This window comes from Belonocnema kinseyi, chromosome 9 (assembly GCF_010883055.1).
Source record: "Belonocnema kinseyi isolate 2016_QV_RU_SX_M_011 chromosome 9, B_treatae_v1, whole genome shotgun sequence".
NCBI lineage: Eukaryota > Metazoa > Arthropoda > Insecta > Hymenoptera > Cynipidae > Belonocnema > Belonocnema kinseyi.
In genome coordinates, this window is record NC_046665.1 from 68,994,872 (window position 1) to 69,014,317 (window position 19,446).

Below are 19,446 nucleotides of genomic sequence, written 5' to 3' on the forward strand. Positions count from 1 at the left end.
GGCGCATACTTTGAATAAAATATTTGTTATCATTCTCTTGAAATAAATGTGTTTTTTTCTTGAAAAAATACCGGTTTCATATGTATACACCTGGTAAAACGTATGATATCTTTTGCAGCGCGCTAGAGACTGGAACTTGCGACGTCATCATAAATCGGTTTCGAATGTATACTGTAGCCCGTTTAGAAATATAAACGTGGGCCTGGTAAGGCACTAGCCGGTTTTCCCTAGTTTTGGCGTGGCCCTGGTCGGGTCAACTGGCAAGGGCCATACATGGCGTGTAACGCTTTTGCAGATTTTTGCCCTACTTAGGGCAAACTTGTCAGGGCCTGGCCAGTTTTTCTGAGCTCTGTCCTACTTTTCTAAATTATAATAGTAATAAACAAAAACTAGTTTTAGAAAACGAAATTTATTTTATTTAGTATAATGCTCCTGAAAATACATATTATATTTTAATATTTCAGTCTTTGATGCTGCAAAAAACCCGTTTTCAAGACCAGTAAAATTTTAGAAATTGCTTTACATTGCAACATTTTAAATTATGCAAAAACTTGATAACTTTACTAAACTTTTAAATTTATTACAAAAAGAAAATTCGATTTTTTCAAATTTAAACTGTATTAGAAATTATTCATAAGTTTAAAATTGACATGTATGGTATTCACTTAGAAATAAATTTTTAATAATTGCATATGGAATTGACTATCAAGCCTTCAAAAATACTTCATTATTTAATTTGGGGACATTTCACATTACATCTTGAGTCAAGAACTTCTCCTTTTATCTATATTTATTTTCAATATATTTCGCCTTCTCATAATAGGTGTATACTCAGAATCTCCCGTATAAAGGCAACTTTGTCGACGATTTTTTAAATTCAACAATCGTATTTTTTGTTCAGCGTCTTGAATAGTTTCTACAAAAAATGTTGGATAGGGACAGTTTATGTTTAAGTTAATGATCTAAAATCTAAAAAATTCCCAGAAAACATCTTTTTTGCAACTTATTTTAATGTTATAGAATTACCAATAATATATTTCCCATTCTTCTTGGGCGAGCACAATTTTTTAAAATATAAATAAATTTCTATTTTTATCAACAAAATGAAAAGAAATAAGGTTCTTGTCTTGCACGATGTTTCTTAACACGTATTCGACCTAGGCCTAAAGTGTTTTTTCTTTTCCTATTAATTATGTTTCAGTCGTCAGCGTACACAATATTTATCAAAAACTATTTACTGAAAATAATACTTTTATCATGGATCGTGAATAATTTGAAAATAGAAAAACTGGTCTGGGCCTTGCCAGTGCCACTTTTTAAATGGAGCAAAATAGGGAAATTTCTATACGGGAGCTACCGTTGATTTACCGGCAGATGCGAGCATCAGTGTTGGCTTAGCAGCTGTCCGAAGTGAACGTAGGGTCACTGTGACCCTAGTGTGGCTGAAGTGTACTTTGTGCAGCATTACAAGTGTATTTTTTCTTTGAAAATTAAAAATTTTTAATATATTAATATAATTTATCAGGTGCCCGATGTGCGATGAACATCGTGTGCACATATGTACCAATTGCGCCAGAACGTACTAATTGCATTTATCCACTTGAGTAAGATTATTTTTTTATTAAACTACTTCTAATTTTCAGACGTTTTAAAGCTATGCGAAATAGATACCTTTTTTAATGATCCATTTATGAACTAATTTTTACGCTAAAGTATCATATTTTTACAGTAAAACTCCATATTGACAACTTAAACTATTCAAGATTTAAAAAGTTATGACTTTAGAAAAATGACATGAAAAAAAAGAAAAACCCATTTTCATCGATTTAAAAAAAATACCAATAATAAATGTAGCTACTTCCTATTACTGGATTATATTTTCCTATGTTTCAAATAGAGTTCAAAATTTTCGTGGATTTTTTGGACAGCATAGTCTTTTAATGCCACCTCATCAAAAATTACGCAGGATTATCACAGTGAACCAGAATGACTTATTAGATCGAAAATGGAGGTATGACTTTCTAGGGTTAATTTTAATTTATGAAAAGTTAATAAAAAGTACTCTCTGTTTTCCATTTTTGCGAAAACTGATAGTTTCTATTTGAAATGCCACGTTATTTTCAAAAGGCGGGGGGGGGGGTATATTATAGACCTATTGTAAAAAACCAGGATATATATTTTAAAGCAAAACAAACCAATTAGGAGTGAGATGTATCACATACGAGGTGTGTTCAAAAAGTAAGGTGACCCTGGACGTCCCAGCACGTCAACAACAGATGAAAACGTTCAAGCAGTGGAAGAAATGGTGTTGAAAAATCACCGAATTACCATCAGAGAAGTTGCTGAAGATGTTGACATATCGGTTGGCTCATGCCATGCTATTTTTTCGGACGTTTTGGGCATGAGACGTGTGTCAGCGAAATTTGTTCCAAAACTGCTTAATTTTGATCAAAAGATCCATCGCATGACCATCGCTCAGGAGATGTTGAATGAAGTTAATAATGATCCTTATTTTCTCAAAAGGGTTATAACTGGGGATGAATCGTGGGTATATGGTTATGACGTCGAAACTAAAGCCCAATCGTCTCAGTGGAAGCATCCTGAGACTCCAAGACAGAAAAAAGAACGTCAAGTTCGGTCAAATGTGAAGATTTTGCTCACTGTCTTCTTTGATTACCGTGGTGTAGTGCATCAGGAATTCTTACCACAAGGTCGTACGGTCAATAAGGAGTATTACCTTCAAGTTATGCGCCGTTTGCGAGAGGTGATACGCAAAAAACGTCCGGAACTTTGAAAAAACAATTCGTGGCTTTTGCATCACGATAATGCACCTGCTCATTCATCGTTGCTTGTGAAAGATTTTCTGACCAAAAACAGCACCACAGCCATGCCTCGGCCTCCATATTCACCGGATTTGGCCCCCAGTGACTTTTTCTTTTCCCAAAACTGAAGAGACCCATGAAAGGACATCGGTTTTCAACGATTGAGGAGATAAAAACTGCATCGCTGAAAGAACTCAAGGCTATACCACAAAATGATTATCAGAAGTGCTTCGAGGATTGGAAAAGGCGTTGGCACAAGTGTATTATATCTGAGGGAGATTACTTTGAAGGGGACAACATAAATATTGAGGAATAAATGAATATTAATTTAGAAAACCATAAAGTCACCTTATTTTTTGAACACACCTCGTATAATCAAAAATCGATATTTCGGACCACCTTAAGGATGTACATTACGTACAATCAATCTCAAAAGTTGCCTATCTTTAAAATGATTGATAAAAGTGAAAAAAATACCTATTATTAATTTCTGGGAATCTTTATAGAGGCTTCTGAGCACACTTCAGAAGAAATATAATTTAGGTTAAAATTGTTTATTTTACGGTAGTTATTTAAAGGTTTAGTTTTTCCTTTCTTTTTAGGGAAAAGTTACCATTTTTATTTAATCCTAATGATCAAGGCCTCATTTTATTCTTTGAAGGATTCTCTACCATTATATTTGGGTGGTGTTATTTAAAATTAAAACTATGATTGTTTATAACAATGATAACTGTATGATTTCTCATTTAATTTTTTAAATAAAATCAACCCAAATAGAAATTTAGAGAATCCTTTGAATAATAAAATCAGACCTTCATTATTAGGATTAAAGAAAAATGGTAACTTTTCCCTAAAGAGAAAGGAAAAACTAAACGTTTTTTTTACTGCTGTTAACTAAACAATTTTAAAATGAATTATTTGTTCTGAAGTGTGCTTAGAAGCCTCCATCAAGATTTACAGAAATCAGTGTACAGACAGTAATACAAGAATCTGAATTTTAGTAGAAAAAGGCAGCTGACTTTCAGATGTAACCAAAAGGATCATTCGCCAGTTGAAAGTCAACTGATGATGATAATATGACTTTAAGTAACGCGCTTGGTTGAAAGACAGCTACTTTATGTACGTAAAATGTACTTTATAGGTTAATTTAAAACAGAAAGATTGTTGACTTTACGTCAACATGTGCGTGTGAAATGAAACTTATAGGTTAATTTAAGTCAGCTGATTGTTGAAATTCATAACGTTTATGCGCTATCGTTCAATTATTAGGAACATGAAATGAATATAAAATTAAAAATTACATAATTTTAGGAAATACATTTTGTTTTAAATGTGACTATTGAATAAATTATTCATTTATGCCTACTAAATCAAGTTGTTTGGTCCTCCAAGTAGATGAGATAAGTAGAAGGAAAAAAGAGCTTAATGACACTAAACAAGGCACTTATATCCATTTCAAGCTACCAGGTACAGAACGTCAATTTTCAATCCTTTTTCATATATTTTTTTTATCACATATGTACCATTATTCTATTCATACTCAAAATCCGTTATAGATCTGAGTACATATATCAAAATAAGAAACGTTGACGAAACAACTATCATGAGCTCAGTGTTCATCGCTACTATCTAGCGCTATCGACGCCATATTGGATACTGTCAGCTGATCTCTTGGCTCCTCTTCTAAAATCGCCGAAATTCATTCAAGTGTTTCCGCATCGTCGCATCGCATTTCGCGCACGCCTTTCTGCCAGCACAAATTGAATTTCAGAGCACGCGAATGAAAATCATCCCAAACACAACATACCTGTCAGTTAATTAACATATTACTCGTATTTCAGATACGAGACACTGCACTTAAGTTCTATTTCTAGTTGACATTAAATGACTTACTTAATTTAATGCAAAAATGAAATTCATATACATTTAAAATTCATCATCTCGTATTACTGTGCATCTTTAATGTTTACACGTCAATCTATGTCTTGAGTCGCAGTTTAGGACGCACGTACTGATTTTTTAATACTACATACTGATATGTTAAATATTGAAATAACTGAAAATGCTTTTAAAATTTTAAGCATTCCTTCATTAATCTCTGATTTACTGAGAAGATCTTTATTATTTATAATGCCTGGAAAAGTGCGCTCTAAATTATTTATAAGCCAAGAGGAGATTCGGATATTCAGCTTCGTCTTCGTAGTCGAACGTCAAACCCCTTGACTACGTTTTACTTCCGACGAACCATTTACTTTATGTGATATTTTCCTAAAAGGACTTTTATAGCGTTTACGATTGTGTCCAGTTTGTGATTCACTTTTATCAATACGCTCACTAGGTTTGTGGGATGAATTGTTTACTTCAGTCGGATATGCATTTTCAGATGTAACTTCACTAACAGCACCTTTTGCATTTTTTTTTTGTATTTTCCTTTCCAGTCTCTTTGTCTGGCTTTGAAATGGAATCATTTTTGATGTCCTTTCGTGTGATATTTCCGGAATCGTGAGGTTTGCGTTTTGCTGTTTGGTTTTTAACCATTCCTTTCAGATCAACGAAAGTCAACCTAAATATAAAAATGAGTTTTTTTTATTATTGATGCAGAATTTGTTTCATTATAAATGCATCAGATTTAGGAATTTTGTGTGTACATTTACAAATCCTGAAATAAAGAATAATTTTGAATACTATGACGTAAGTTAAACATCTAAATACAGTGAAACTCTTCTATAGCACCGATTTCGGGGCTGACGGTGGGTGGCAACTAACTCATTATAGCCTGCTCCGGTTTTGTTTCTTTACGTCTGACTGCTCGCTTGAGTGACAGCCGCAGATCCCGCGCACCCCGCGCAGCCCTGTTACACCTACATGCGGCGCGGCGTCAATTATCGGAAAGGCTATAGAAGGGAGGGCTATTGAAGATTTTCACTGTATTAAAATTTAAAATATTCAAAATGCAAGAAATTCTATTAAAAATTCTATTTGATCATTTCAATTAAGGAGTGCAAAAACAATAACGTATTTTTTCTTAGGGACTGTACTTAACTTACGTAACAGCTCAGATGAGGAGGGGGTCGAAAGATGTTATTAAGATATGTTAGGGGGGGGGGTCCTTAATTCATATACCTTATTTTCGGGATTTTTCACGTGCAAAAAATAACTCAGTGATTGCACAGAAAATTAATATCAATTTACCATTACGCGCCAAAGAAACCTCCGCTGAGTGAAAAACGAACCTTGCCAACAATAATTTAAAAAAAGATCAGTTCAAATTTCTTTCGAAATTGTTTCATTACATTTATAAAATATTCTAAGTTAAAGATGATACAAGTTTAAGATTGTGATCTTTAAATACTAATGGTCAGAGAAAATGAAAAGTTGGCCTGGGCAATATTAGCAATTTTTTTTTATGAAGCTTAGAAGTAACTCGGATATAATATTCTTGTTTGTAATTTATTTGCCTTGTGTTTCTATTTCTGTTTCTTTCATTTCAGTTGCTTCCTCCTGAAGATTATCTTTTTAGTGATAAATTGTATTACTTATTTGAAAATTTATTAGAAAAGTAATTCTTTTTTGTTTAAAATCAAAATGTTTTATTGAAACTTCATATTTTTTGGTTAAAAATTTAACAGCAATCTTTTTTGGATCAATATTAAACTATTTTTTGAAAATTTTTTTAATTTAAAAATTCATCTATTTTAGTAAAAATTGCATCTTTCTTGAATAAAAATGCAAGTGAAAGTACTATATGTATTATCTTAAATACTGAAAATATCTATTATTCTTAAACCCCATATTTTATTATTTGTGGAAACCATAAATGAAGTATAGTAAAGGGGGTACAGAAATATTTTTTTAAGGTTTGTTACAGGGAGAAGGGGTGCTTAGAGGAGGCCGGCCTATACTCTGTTACGTAATTTAAGTACGGCCCCTTATGGGAAATACGTCTTCATTGAATGGGGCTTGTGCGACCTCTAATATTTAGTCTAAATATAATTTTGTTTTAAAAGACGCTTTAATTTTTATGTGGATTCGAACAAGTTTGGGAGAATATGCATTAAAATTCGGAAAAAAGATGCTTTCATATATGTGATAAGTAATTTATAGTTTCGATTAATATTTATCACTTCAGTCTGTGATTGAGGATAAGTTTGACACAACAAAATAAATAATTGCTAAATAGCAAAAAGACATCTTTAAATTAAACTGGATCAAAAGTTTGTTCGGTAAAAATCGGGAATTACAAATTGGCTTATCACTATAGACACCATGTTTGTCCGTTCACACCTGAGTCTATCCTCAGCATGTCTAAGATTATTCTCGAGCTCCTCCAAGTCTCTTTCATACTGATTGCACATTTTCTCGTATTTCCTGAAGTTAATGCTCAGCTCTCCATTTTCCGACTCGAGGTAGTTTATTTTTTTTTTTAGGAATTTGATTTGATCCCTTTTGGCACTGTTGCTCTTCAAGAGAAGTAATCTCGCTATTTTGCGATCCTTCTCACTGACCATGTCCTTCAGCTTTTCTATCTGATGCCAAAGATTGTTATTCTCCGATTGGAAACGTTTCGCAACTTTCATGACTCGCGATAATTTTGATATCGTGTCATCTGTTGTCACCAGATTCGACACGAGACCAATTTCAATCTCCTCACATCTCTCGATGACACTCTCGCTGCGCTGGGCCAACTTGTCAATCTTCGTTTCTTTTTCCAGAATCTTATCTTGTAACTCCAAATTTTTCTCTGCAAGCTTAGCCATTTCCATGACCATATCCATGTTTTGATCATCGTTTAGTAGACTTGATATTTTATTCTGTAAGAACTCGATACTGGAATCGGCACTTGGAATCTTGCAAAACTTCATCCAGGGTGGCATACTATTATCATGAGCTGAAAATAATAATAAATCATTCTGAGAGTCACCATCTTTTTCTAGGATTCAGGGTGGCTACTGACCGGGAAAACCCGGAACTAGCCTGGTATTTTGAGCACCGGAAAAAAGCAGGGAATATTCTGGAATTTTTTTGAAAACCGGGAAATTTGCAAACTTAAAAAAAAAGGAGTGAAATTGTGCTCATTCTTACCAGCGATACCCGTTAGAATATGAAAGATGATTTTATATTTAACATTTTTAATGTAATGTTTCGTTAAAAAAATTAATGTTCTTTTTATACCATAATGATTAATTGATGTATGGCCCTTTTCTTGCAGAACGTCACATTTTATATTGTGGGAACAACATCAGTGGCTACTATTGCTCTCTTTTCCAGTTCTTTAAAGAATTCCTTTTCTCCTTGTTATCAACAAAATTCCCTTCTTTCCCTGTTATCAAAAAATGCCTTTTTTCATTATATACCTTACAATGAATTAATAAAACCTAATAAGAAAGTCTATCTATTTTTGGTTGATAATTTTTAATTGAAAAATGGACTATTATATTTATTTGTCAGAATTCAACCCTATTGGTCGAAAATTCAACTGTTTTGTTGACCATTTTACTTTTTGGAAAGAAAACTCATTCTTCTAGATTAAAAATCCATTTTTTGGTAGAAAAAACATCTTTTTTGGTTGAAAATTCATCTCTTGTGGTTAAAAGTTAGTTATTTTTATTTGAAAAGTTTACTATTGTATTTTGTGTTTGAAATTTATATTTTTTGGTTCAAAATTCTACTATTTTGTGAAAATTTCATTTTCTCTTCAAATTAAACTCTATTTTGTTAAAAAGTAATCTTTTTTGGTCAAAATTCTTGTTGAACTTTCATCTTTTTGGATAGAAAATTCGTCCTTTCGGACTCAAATTTTTCCTGCGTACAAAAGTCTATTATTATATTTTTGGTTCAGAATTCATCTATTTCATTTAAAAATTCTACTATTTGGTTAAAAATAATTTATTTTGTTAAAAATTTCACTTTTTGTTAAAAGTTTTATTCTTCTTATTTAAAAAGTCAACCATAATATTTTTGGTTTAGAATTAACTTCTTTTAGTTTAGAATTAATCATTTTTGGTTCAAACTTCAACTATGTGCTTGAAAATTTAATTATTTTATTCAAAAGTCATATTTTTTGACCCAAAATCGAACGATTTGTTGAACGTCAGTCTTTTTCGATTGGAAATTTATCTTTTAGCAGAAAAGTCATCTTTTTTTAACGAAAGTCAATTCATTTTAATTTAAATGTCTACTATTTTTGGATAGTTATGAAGTCTGAAATCACTTCTACAATAATTTACATTGAATATTTAACCTTTGAGTTCTAAAATGTTTAATTCTTATATATAATTCGTTGAAATGGTTTGGACATAGAAACATAAGAGTTTGCATGAAAAAATGCATGGGCGTGAAAGAAGCTAAAATGGTATGCCAGGGCAGTAAAGTATAGCGACAAATAGTTTATAAAAAAAGTTTCAGTGAAGTGAATGAAGCCTAAAACAAAAGGCCTTGGATACTAATGGGCCCGAGTGGGGAGCTTCACATGATGACTTAGTGAGGCTTTTCACTGCAAAACGAACGTGTTATTTAAATAAATAACACGGGAATTGTACATCAAGCTAAAAAATCTATACCCCCTTCACCACATTACTTTCTTCCTCATTAAGTAAGTCACGCTTACCCCGAAAGGGAAATGGCTTAATAGCACAATAATTATAATAAGAAACGCTTAAAAGTCAGCTAGGAAGAATTTATTTGTTGGCTATGAAAACCGAAAATTAGCTTCAATTTTTTTAAAAGTTTAAGTGGTCACCCTGAAGATTTTTAATATTGAATTAAAACTTGAACTGTACAATCGACCAATCTTGAGGTCGATCTTTTTGGTACTTTAGAAACTTTGCAAGTATCGAGAGAGGAGCTTTGTTGTTCAAATGTGCTTCGTGATTTGGAACTTGATGAATAATTGCTCTCAGAGGAACGTTGGAATTCGAGTGTATCGTTTGGTGAAGCTGCTGGGTTGGACTCCTTTTCCATTGACGGTGGTTGCTGAAAATTAGTTTCCTTTAGTTACTTGAGCGGTATTTTTTAAAAAGAATTTTATCATTGTTTTTTTTTAATTCGATGGAGTAAGTAGAGTACTATAATGCGGGAAAAGCTAGTTTTAGGCTCTAGGGCTGCTAATGCTATAAAGTATAAACCACCCTTCAACCATAAAAGAAACATAAAATATCGGTCTCTCTCGCTCTGCTATAGATTCAACAGAAAAAGCTACAATTACGTTTTACGACTTTGTTTTGCCCCCGCTTACTCTGGTTGCTGTAAAACTAGTTTTATTATAAGGGCGACTGAGTCGGTAATAAATCAAAATGCGGAAAAGCAAATATTATTTTATTATGAAAATTCTGAATTTTCAGTAGAAGATTTTCAAATTTGAAAATATATCTACCCTGGTTTTCATACTGTCCACTTGGACAGGTGAAATTTTTTTAATGATTGTTGTTTGATCACGAAAGTTAGGTACGAAATATCTAGAAACGCATTATATATCTACCAGTTTAACATTTTTTTAAAACTAATTTCATAAAATTTTATTGGTCTGATAAAAATAAAATTATAGTCTTTTTTTATAACGTTTTTAAAGGCACAATATGCACTCCTTGTATCACTATATTAGTATCCAATTAAAAAAAAAAATTTTTAATAAATGCATTGATTTTTTTTTAGAAAAATCAATTTCCGTAATAATCACCGTAATTGTGTCAATTTTTATATTTCTTACATTTTTATCGTTCAGTTTCGAAAGAGAACAAAACTATATAGCAAATAAAAAAAGATATCCGTATTGGTTTTGGGTACTGCAAGACTTTCAAATGCGGTTTGACATATTTTTTTAAATGCGAAATATTTCAATTGTTCCTTGCTATAAAAAATTATACCAGGAAAAAACCTGGTTCTCTCTTTCAGGTGTTATTTTTAGTCATTACGTGTAAGTAATTCATCTTTATTCTTTAATTTTGTACATTAATTAAACAAATTTCTCATTTATTTGAATTTTTTGGTTAAATTGCCAAATCGCGCCGTACTATCGACAAATAGGTCTATAGCAATCGAGCAATTGTGGAATTCCCCTCGTGAAATGATGTTTTTGACACATGGTCTTGTTGTCGTCGTTTTTATCTTTAGTTTCAATTTTACGTATAAAAATGAAAGTGTCTCGTCTCGAAGTTCGGGATAAATTTCGGTTAAATTTCCTGTTCAGGTAAACAAGTTCCAAAGTTGTAGAAGTTCCCGTTTATAAAAAAAGAGGATAACAAAATTTGTGGTTGACTATTTCCTAATCCTCGATGTTCGACAATTTGTTTTTTTTATCCGACACCACGAAAGGTATCTAATTTTAAAGAAATGTTTCAAAATTATAAAAATACTCTAACCTGTAATGAACAAGTGCTTTGACAGTCGAAAAAATCTTCGTTTTGCTCACATCCAACATTTTGAGACTTGGGATCGAGAGAGCTATAGTTTTTGGATGGCATAGGAGTACCCTTTGAACGACAGCATTTCAATACTTCTTGGAATTTTCCTATCTTTGGTATTGTTAGGGGGTCTCGATGGATCTTTGAAATTATTGAAGAAGCCTCTTGAGTTGAGTAGCGTGATGTGTGCTCTAAACTCCAAGTTTCTGAACGTCTCTCTGTGGAGTTTGAGGAAGGCTTCACTTTCGAACTAAACTCAGACACTGCACGTTCATTGGAGGTCGCATTCCATGATCTGCATCTTAGAGCTACCTTACATGAAGAAGGACGGTCTTGATTTTCAGACACTTTTCCTTTTGCTTCTTCCGTTTCAGAGGATGATTCTCGAACTTTTCCCTGTTGAGTATACAAAAGTTATTATTTGACACCTCCAACTTTCAAGGGAATCAAAAGATACGAGACTTCACACGCTTTACCCTATTAACGCCATTACCTATTTTTTTTAAAGAATTCCTATTTTTTCCCCTGTTTTCAAGAAACTTTCAAACAAAAACTATGCATCTTATTAATAAAATGTTCTAAAGAAAATTTGTAGATCTTTTTGAGTTAAAAAACTTTGCTTGTTAACATTTTTTTTTATCTTGGATGGTAAAACCAAAAAATGGACTTTTTAATTTTTAATAAAATGCAGATATTTCCCAACTTCAAAACGTTCTTTGAGGATTTGTATACCCAAAAAAATTACTTGTTACACGATTTGCACAATTCTCTTCAAAAATGGTCACTATCCGCTGGTCCATTAAATGCGAACTGAATTAATAGAACCCAATATGAAAATCCACTATTTTTGTTAAAAGTTCATTCTTATTGGTTGAAAAATATATTATTATATTTTTGTTTAAAAATAATTTATTTTTTCTGAAACTTCTACTATTTATTTGAAAATTGTCTTTTATTTTATTTTTGAAATTCAACTAACTGATTAAAATGGCATTCTTTTATGGCAGAAAGTTTTAGTTGAAAATGACCTTAATGTAGAAAATTTAACTTTTCTGATAGAAAACTCAATGGTTTTATAAAATATTGGACTTTTTAGCTTGAAAAATCGAATTTTAATTTAAAAATAGATTCACAAATTCTTCTTAAGTCTCATTTTAAAATTACTCCATTTGGAAAGCTACAGAACTTACATTCCCACATTTATTTTATATTTACCTGGGGCTTATGAATCTGTTTAGCGCTCCTACTCATACATTTCAATGTATTTTTTTCCGAAGCTTCTTCTTTTAATGGACTGTGCAAGTAATTGGAACTATTTTGTTTTTTCTGCTTTAAAGTAGAACGTTTTTTGGAACGAGGGTTTCTCCTTTTCTCGACGGAAGATGCATTCGAATTTAATTTATCCTCTTTATTGAATGGGATGTTCTCTAGAATTTCTGTCCTCAAAAATTCAACCATATCCATGGAAGGTAAACGGGGATAAACTGAATTTTGTTGACTCTCAGAATCAGGAATAGTTTCTTCTGTCAGAAATTGATCCTGACTGATATTGGCGTTCATGGCTGTGGCGTTTATAGATTTTATTTTACCTATTTTTACCCCTTCAAATCCGTCAAGTGTCTTCAAGACTGGAGATTCCTCCTTTATTCCTAGTGTCCACTTGAATCCTACCAAATCTTGTGTCTTAAGTTCATAGTTCAGAACTTTAAAAAAGTTAGAGTTGGAGTTGGGAGCACTCTTGAAGATTTCGGTATCTTGGATTTCTTTAATTTTAAATTTTGTTCCTGCGGAAGCTAGCATTTGTTGTATTTCTGCGAATTGGTCTTGTGAATTTTGAGGCGTCAGAAAGATATTTTCTGATGAAGTTGTTGTTAAGCTGTCAATTTCTAAATTTTCTATACGAACCTCTCCGGACATCCCGAATTGACCCATTTTAGAGATTTAGTGTGAATTTTTATATATTTTGAGTTTAAAAATTTTAGAGGCCGTGAAAACATTTCCACAGGAGTAAACCTAGATGTAGATGGTGGATTTACATTGTTTGATCACGGAAATGGCAGCAAGTGACGTAAATAAATTAATTTAATTTGTCACTTTCATCAGTTTTGATGACATTTGAAGGCTGCTGTTCCTCTTTTAATTACGGATTCTTGTTTTAAAATTTCGATTTATAAAATTTTTAAAAATTTTGCTAATTTTTATTTTCTGTTTTCTTATTTTTAAATTGTTTAATTCAGAACGTTCAAAATTGGTAAGAGTATAATTTTGATTTCAAATTTTTTTTAATAGGGTTGTTGTATGCTTTACAACAATTTCATTTTTTTAATTATAAATTACCAACTCTTTACATTAGTGAAAAGGATGTGTTTTGAATACTTGATTTTCGAGAACAAATAGACAAATAAATAAGTAATATTTTTAATAATACAGGGAAGCTGAGTTGTTGACTCGCTTCGATAAGAAAATCGAAGGTTCTGAATCTCAAATAAAAAAAGTCGAAGAATCAAAATGGTTATCTATTTTTAGATTTTAAGTCAAACTTGAATACAAAATGAAAATTTTTTTCAGCAGGTACCCTATTGCAAAAACCTCATGAAGATTTTGAAAGATTTCATTGCATTTAAAAAGTTTTAGAGCGATTTTAATTTTCTTAAGGAACTTCACTGAATATTAAAGATTTCAAAGGATTTTTTGCGGGAATATTATTTTAAGTGATTTTGAACCGATTTCAATAGATTTAAGAAATTCTAAACATTTTACAATGTTTCTATGATGTCTAATGAATCTCACAAGAATTAAGGGATTTCATAAGATTTCAAGGATTTGAAGATTTATTCATATATTTCGTTTAATATACGGTTTTAAAGAATTTCCTAGAATTCCGAAAGATTTGAAAGGATTTTATAGGATTTTAAAGATTTTAGGACAATCAAAAATATTCCAATTTTTGAGGATTTCAATCATTCTGGAATTTTAAACGTTATAAAAAATACATGAAGAAAATCATACAATCCATTTTTACTCCTCGCTCAATTTAGGGCCCATTTAGGTCTAATTTCGGCCAGTGGTCCCAAATTTTGGGCTTTTTATTTTTTTGTAAAAAATAGTGTTTGCAATAGCTTAACAATAAGTTAGTTCAAGATTGCTGTAAAACGTAATAAAAATGATTTTACAGAAAATTCACCTTATAGAATAATTTAGGGCTCATTTAGGGCTCTGGGAATATGATGATTAAACATTTTGTTTAAATGTTCAAACAATTTTTTATCTATTTTTTACAAAAAATACTAGAGCCCAAAGTTTGAGACTACGGGCCCAAATTAATCCTAAGGGAGCGCTAAAATATGCGAGGAGTAAAAATGAGTGTATGGTTTTCCTCACGTATTGTTTATAACGTTAAGGTGGCACAACACCATATATAACAAAAAAGGGACTAAGGAAATATCGCACGACCTTCAGTCGATGATATTTTAGGAGCTTTAAATGAGCCTGAAATTAATGAAAAGAAACGAAACGAAAATAAAATAATTTTTTGTGGTAAATTTGTTTAAACAATAATGGTTTAAACCGTTTTTTGTTAAATTCGAATATTATATTCATGGAGCCCTAAGTGAGCCTTAAAATAGGGTAGAATAAGAAATTTGTTTAATTGATTTTTACTAGAATTGTTTAAACAAAAATGGTTTGAACCATTCTTGTTCATTTTTCATTATTATATTCCCAGAGCCATTAAGTGAGCCCTAAATGAGCCCTAAATTATAGAGCAAAGAAATTTTTTACTATATGTAGTTCTGCTAGCTTAACGTTAATCTATCATGACGACCTTTTTTTTGTTTAAACGCAGGCATAAAATTTAGCAATAGGGCTTTAAATTAGCCCTAAATAAACCCTAAATTCCCTATAGGTTTTCAGTCCATTTTTGCAATGTGGTCCTGCCAGCTTAACGGACCTCCGATAAGAGGGTTCAGGATATTTTAAAAGACCACAAGGTATTTTTCTTATTTTATTTTCAATACATTTTACAGGATTTTCGGAAATATTAAATTTCATGGAATTTCACGATTTTATAATATATCAAGGGGTATCAAAAGGGAAATCGTAAGATTTAAGAGATTTTATTAGGATTTCTAAAAATATTTGCTAGTTTAAACTTGGAAGCTGAACAACTTTGGTTTTTGGGCATCAAGAATTGGATAGATTTTATGATGAAAAAAAAATTTCTGTACAAAAGAAAAAGAATTAACTGCCATTTTCACTCTTTAAAGTGGCAGAATTTTAAATATTATAAATCTTCAAAGTTTAATCATTGTATGCACATTCAAAATTATGTAGTGCCTATACGTCCGAACTCTCTTAAAATAAATAAGTGAAATATCACTGGTTGAAACAGCCAAAAGTGTGTCAATAATAAGCAGTGAGAATTCCGTCACTGGTTTAATCAGTGAGATTCACTTATTGCTCAGTACAGTAGTCAACTGGTCTTACATGTTGTCGTCTGTCAGCTGGTTAAATATGACAATTAGATTTGTGCTAACCTTTGCAAAATTATATTTTAAAAACCGCAATTTACTCTTAGAACAATAAATGAGGGTCAGCTGCAATATACACCAGAACCGCGTTTTCGTGACCCGCGGTTTAGTAATTCCTAGAACTGCTGGGGCCTCGCAGTTTCTCAGAGGAACAGGGAGAAAGAGGGTTGCGAATCTTTATTGAAAAACACCAGCAGCGTAGTGGCTGTAAACGGTTCAGGCGGCCTTGACTGTTTACGTTTTGATTCCCCCTAACTGTTAGAACGTGTCGCGTCGTGTAAAAGTCAAACCCAAGGGGCCAGGGGTGTCCCCACTTTCAAGGGAGACATATTATATCCCCTGTTTATTGCAGCTAGGCCCCAAATATTTACAACACAAACACTAGTAAACATTAAATTTCGTTTTCACTCGCATTAAATGCAAAGTCGCGACCAGCAACTCATGCGTACAAGTACACTAAACTCTAGAGGTTCAATTCTTGGCTGCGTGGAGTGCTATGTCACTGATTGAATCAATCCTTTAGCATCAATGGAATATTCAGTAACGCTGTTTTTGTTAAGTCACTTACTGGTTCACCCAGTCAAGCTCGGAAAATCACTGGTTCACCAGTGATAATTCTACTTACTGATTTAACCAGTGACAATTTCACTGGTTCAGTTTAAGGGAGGACATAAGCCAAGCCTCCTTCCCTTTTCCAGATCCTCCTTCTCTTTATCAGATCCGTGCGTAAAAACTCGACCGTGTTATCAACGTACATAAACGTATGAACAGTGCGGACGTTTAGACTCGGCCTAAAAATATGACTTTAGAAGCTTCAAATTAAAAAAGGTATATCTATTTTCTTTGATTATTTGAGAGTATTATTAACCAGAATAATCAGAAATATGAACTATTAAAGAAAAAATTAATTGCAGCCAAAATTATAATTTCGGGAGAATGACCCTTATACTTTTTCCGAATGAATTCTCACTCGTTCTTTTGTTCAATAATAAGTTTCCAGCGTGGGAGGTAGTGCGGAAGCGTATATAGTGTAATTTAGCCAATTCAACGAGAGGATATAATTCGATTTTGGGTGCAATTAATCAGATCTCCAGACTATATATGAGAAGCTCGAGTGTATTGAACGAGATGCCATTATTCCACTAGAATAATTATTATCCACCCAGAGATCAGACGGTCGTTGTGCCACAGCCGGAAATAGTACCTATTATTTTCCCCTATTTCAAAGCAGCTACTCAGTTTCCGATTTCCGATGAAGACTTCTTCGCTGTTAGGAGTTGATCATCTATAAAGCGCTATTTACAAAAGGTCTGTAAAACCTCTGTAGAAGGACCACCCTACTGCATACAAGAACCTCCAATCAAACAAACTCCTCCTTAGACTTTCAGTTTCAGAGCTCAAAGTAATTCTCTTCGATTACCTTTGAAGTCCCAACAACTTTTATTTTGTTTGCCAAATCAACATCTCGTATTTTTCAATTGGAAACTTCATCTAAAAAGAAACTCCCAGAAGAATATTTATGACTGAAGTTTTCCATCACAAAGTTTTAAAATTGTGACACAATTCAGATTCTAAAGAAACTTTGTTTAAAATTCATTATGTTTACAGGATATCAAGCAACCCGGGAAATCTGGAAATTCGCCGGGACTTCTATAGTCATAAATCCAAATTTGATAAATGTTTATTTTCTGCGGAAAATTTGCGACACTGCGTAAATATGATATTTATTGGCTGTTTTCAGTTTTTGTTTATATTTCAATAAAAATTAAGAATTTTCTGTACCATGAATTTTGTAAATTAAAATTTCCTATTAATAATTTTATATCATGATATGATTGATTTCCATTTTTTCTACTCATTTTCGATAAAAGATAAAAATTTAATTGTAAATGATTTTTTAATACTGATTTGTGGATTTTTGTATAATTTATGTTTTTTTAAAGATTAATTTAAAATTTTAAAGATTTCATAACATCTCGAAGAAGAATATGGAAGGCGTTAAGACTTGTTTTTATTTTGCACGATTTTAAAAACTTTTAAGAAGGCTACATTTTCTTAAAAGATATTTATAAATGTTAAATATTTTGAAAATATTCTAAAATAATTTAAATCTTAAGAAGATTTTCAAGCATTGTACACAAAATGTAGATTTTTAATAATTTTGAAATAAAAGCTTTTTAAGAATTTTGAAAGGTTTCGATAGAATTAAATACAATTTCTTAAGATTCTTGGGAAAATTTCATTTTTCTTTAACTTGAAAAATAAATTTGAAGAGAAAATTTCAAAAGATTTCAAAGCATTTAAAATTATTTCCTCAAAGATTTCCTGAAATGCTGGAAAAGAATGTCAATAACATTTTTTCTCATCATTTTCAATTTTGCAAGATTAGAAAATTTAAAAAAAAACTGCAGTAAATTTCAGAGATATTTATAACCTTTGAACATTTAAACAAAAACTCAAAACTTGAAAAGGTTTCAGCAAAATTTAAATGATTTTTCGTTTTGAAAAAATAATTTTTGAAGGAATTTTAAACAGATTTAAAAAAACTTTATAAAGATTTCTAAAAAATGTCGAAGAAAATCTGGAAGATTATAAGGCAATTTTAAAATTTTGATTTTTGAAAATTTAACGCTTTTGGTACAAATTTAATCTTTTTTTGTTATAATGTAACTGTTTGGTTGAAAATTAATCTGGTTTGATTAAGGACTGAAATACTTAGTTATAAATTCATCTTTTTTGATGAATTTAAGTCTTTTTGATTAAAAATTAAAATCTTTTTAATTGTAATTTCAACTATTACAATTTTCGTTGAGAATTCATCTTTTTTGGTTGAAAATCCAATTACTTGATTAACAGTTGAACTACTTTGTTAAAAATTCATTTTTGTTGTTGTTGAAGATTCTTAACTTTAGTTGAAAATTCATCTCATTAGTTAAAACTATTTTGTAGAAAATTCGTCATAGTTAATAATTAATCTGTTTTGTTTGAGGATTCAACTATTTCCTTAAAAATTTGCCTTTTTCAATGAGTTGCAATGTTTTTTATTTACAATAAATATTGTTTTTCTTTAAAAAAATCCAACTTTTTCTGGATGATAAACTTTTATGTTGGAATTTTGATTTGTCACATCTGAATTCTTGAAGAATCCTTTACATTTTGTTCAAAAATTATTTCTGTTATTAATTTTTTCTATAAGTTTGTTATTTATATATACGGCATTTGCGAAAAAGAATTTTTTATTTTGTCCAGGAATTTTCCGATCGTATTTATCGCAAATTATCGCAAATTAAATCACTCAAAGTGGATCTCTTTTGACTGTTAAACTTGTAAAATTGAAGCTTAAAATGCATCATTTTTAAATAAAAGCCGTTAAACTGCAAAATTTAAAACGTTCATAAATAAAAAATAGTATGAAGATTTCTGATTGAAAAATATAAATGGTCTAAATTAAAGAATGATCAATAATTTCCTAAATATCACAAATCATATCATTTGGAAGGCTTTTTGAGTTAGAAAAATGAATAATTGAAAAATTTTAAATTTCGTTTAAAAATAAACACTTTTTAAATTGACAGTTAAATTATTGCTATTGATTGAAATCAATAATTGTTCAGTTGTTGTTTATACTTCAAAATTCAAAAAATATATTCGTTTATTAAAGAATCAACAAAATGAAACAATTAAAATTCTAAGTGT

The 19,446-nt window shown here is 31.2% G+C and overlaps 3 protein-coding genes across 3 annotated transcripts in view; 2 read left to right on the forward strand and 1 right to left on the reverse strand.

Moving 5' to 3' along the window:
* The window catches only part of LOC117179375, a 133,876-nt gene that overhangs the window by 95,063 nt on the left and 19,367 nt on the right, over positions 1 to 19,446 (forward strand). The window lies entirely within an intron of this gene.
* The window catches only part of LOC117180588 (guanine nucleotide-releasing factor 2), a 138,390-nt gene that overhangs the window by 4,272 nt on the left and 114,672 nt on the right, over positions 1 to 19,446 (forward strand). The gene's annotated exons all lie outside the window — the stretch shown is intronic.
* Positions 4,930 to 13,305, reverse strand: LOC117179373. The gene is made up of 5 exons (XM_033371093.1): positions 12,437 to 13,305; positions 11,180 to 11,617; positions 9,602 to 9,794; positions 7,107 to 7,710; positions 4,930 to 5,385 (listed from the first exon to the last, which is right to left on the reverse strand). The coding sequence occupies exons 1-5, from the start codon at positions 13,151 to 13,153 to the stop codon at positions 5,217 to 5,219; spliced, it is 2,121 nt and encodes a 706-aa protein (XP_033226984.1). The 5' UTR covers positions 13,154 to 13,305; the 3' UTR covers positions 4,930 to 5,216.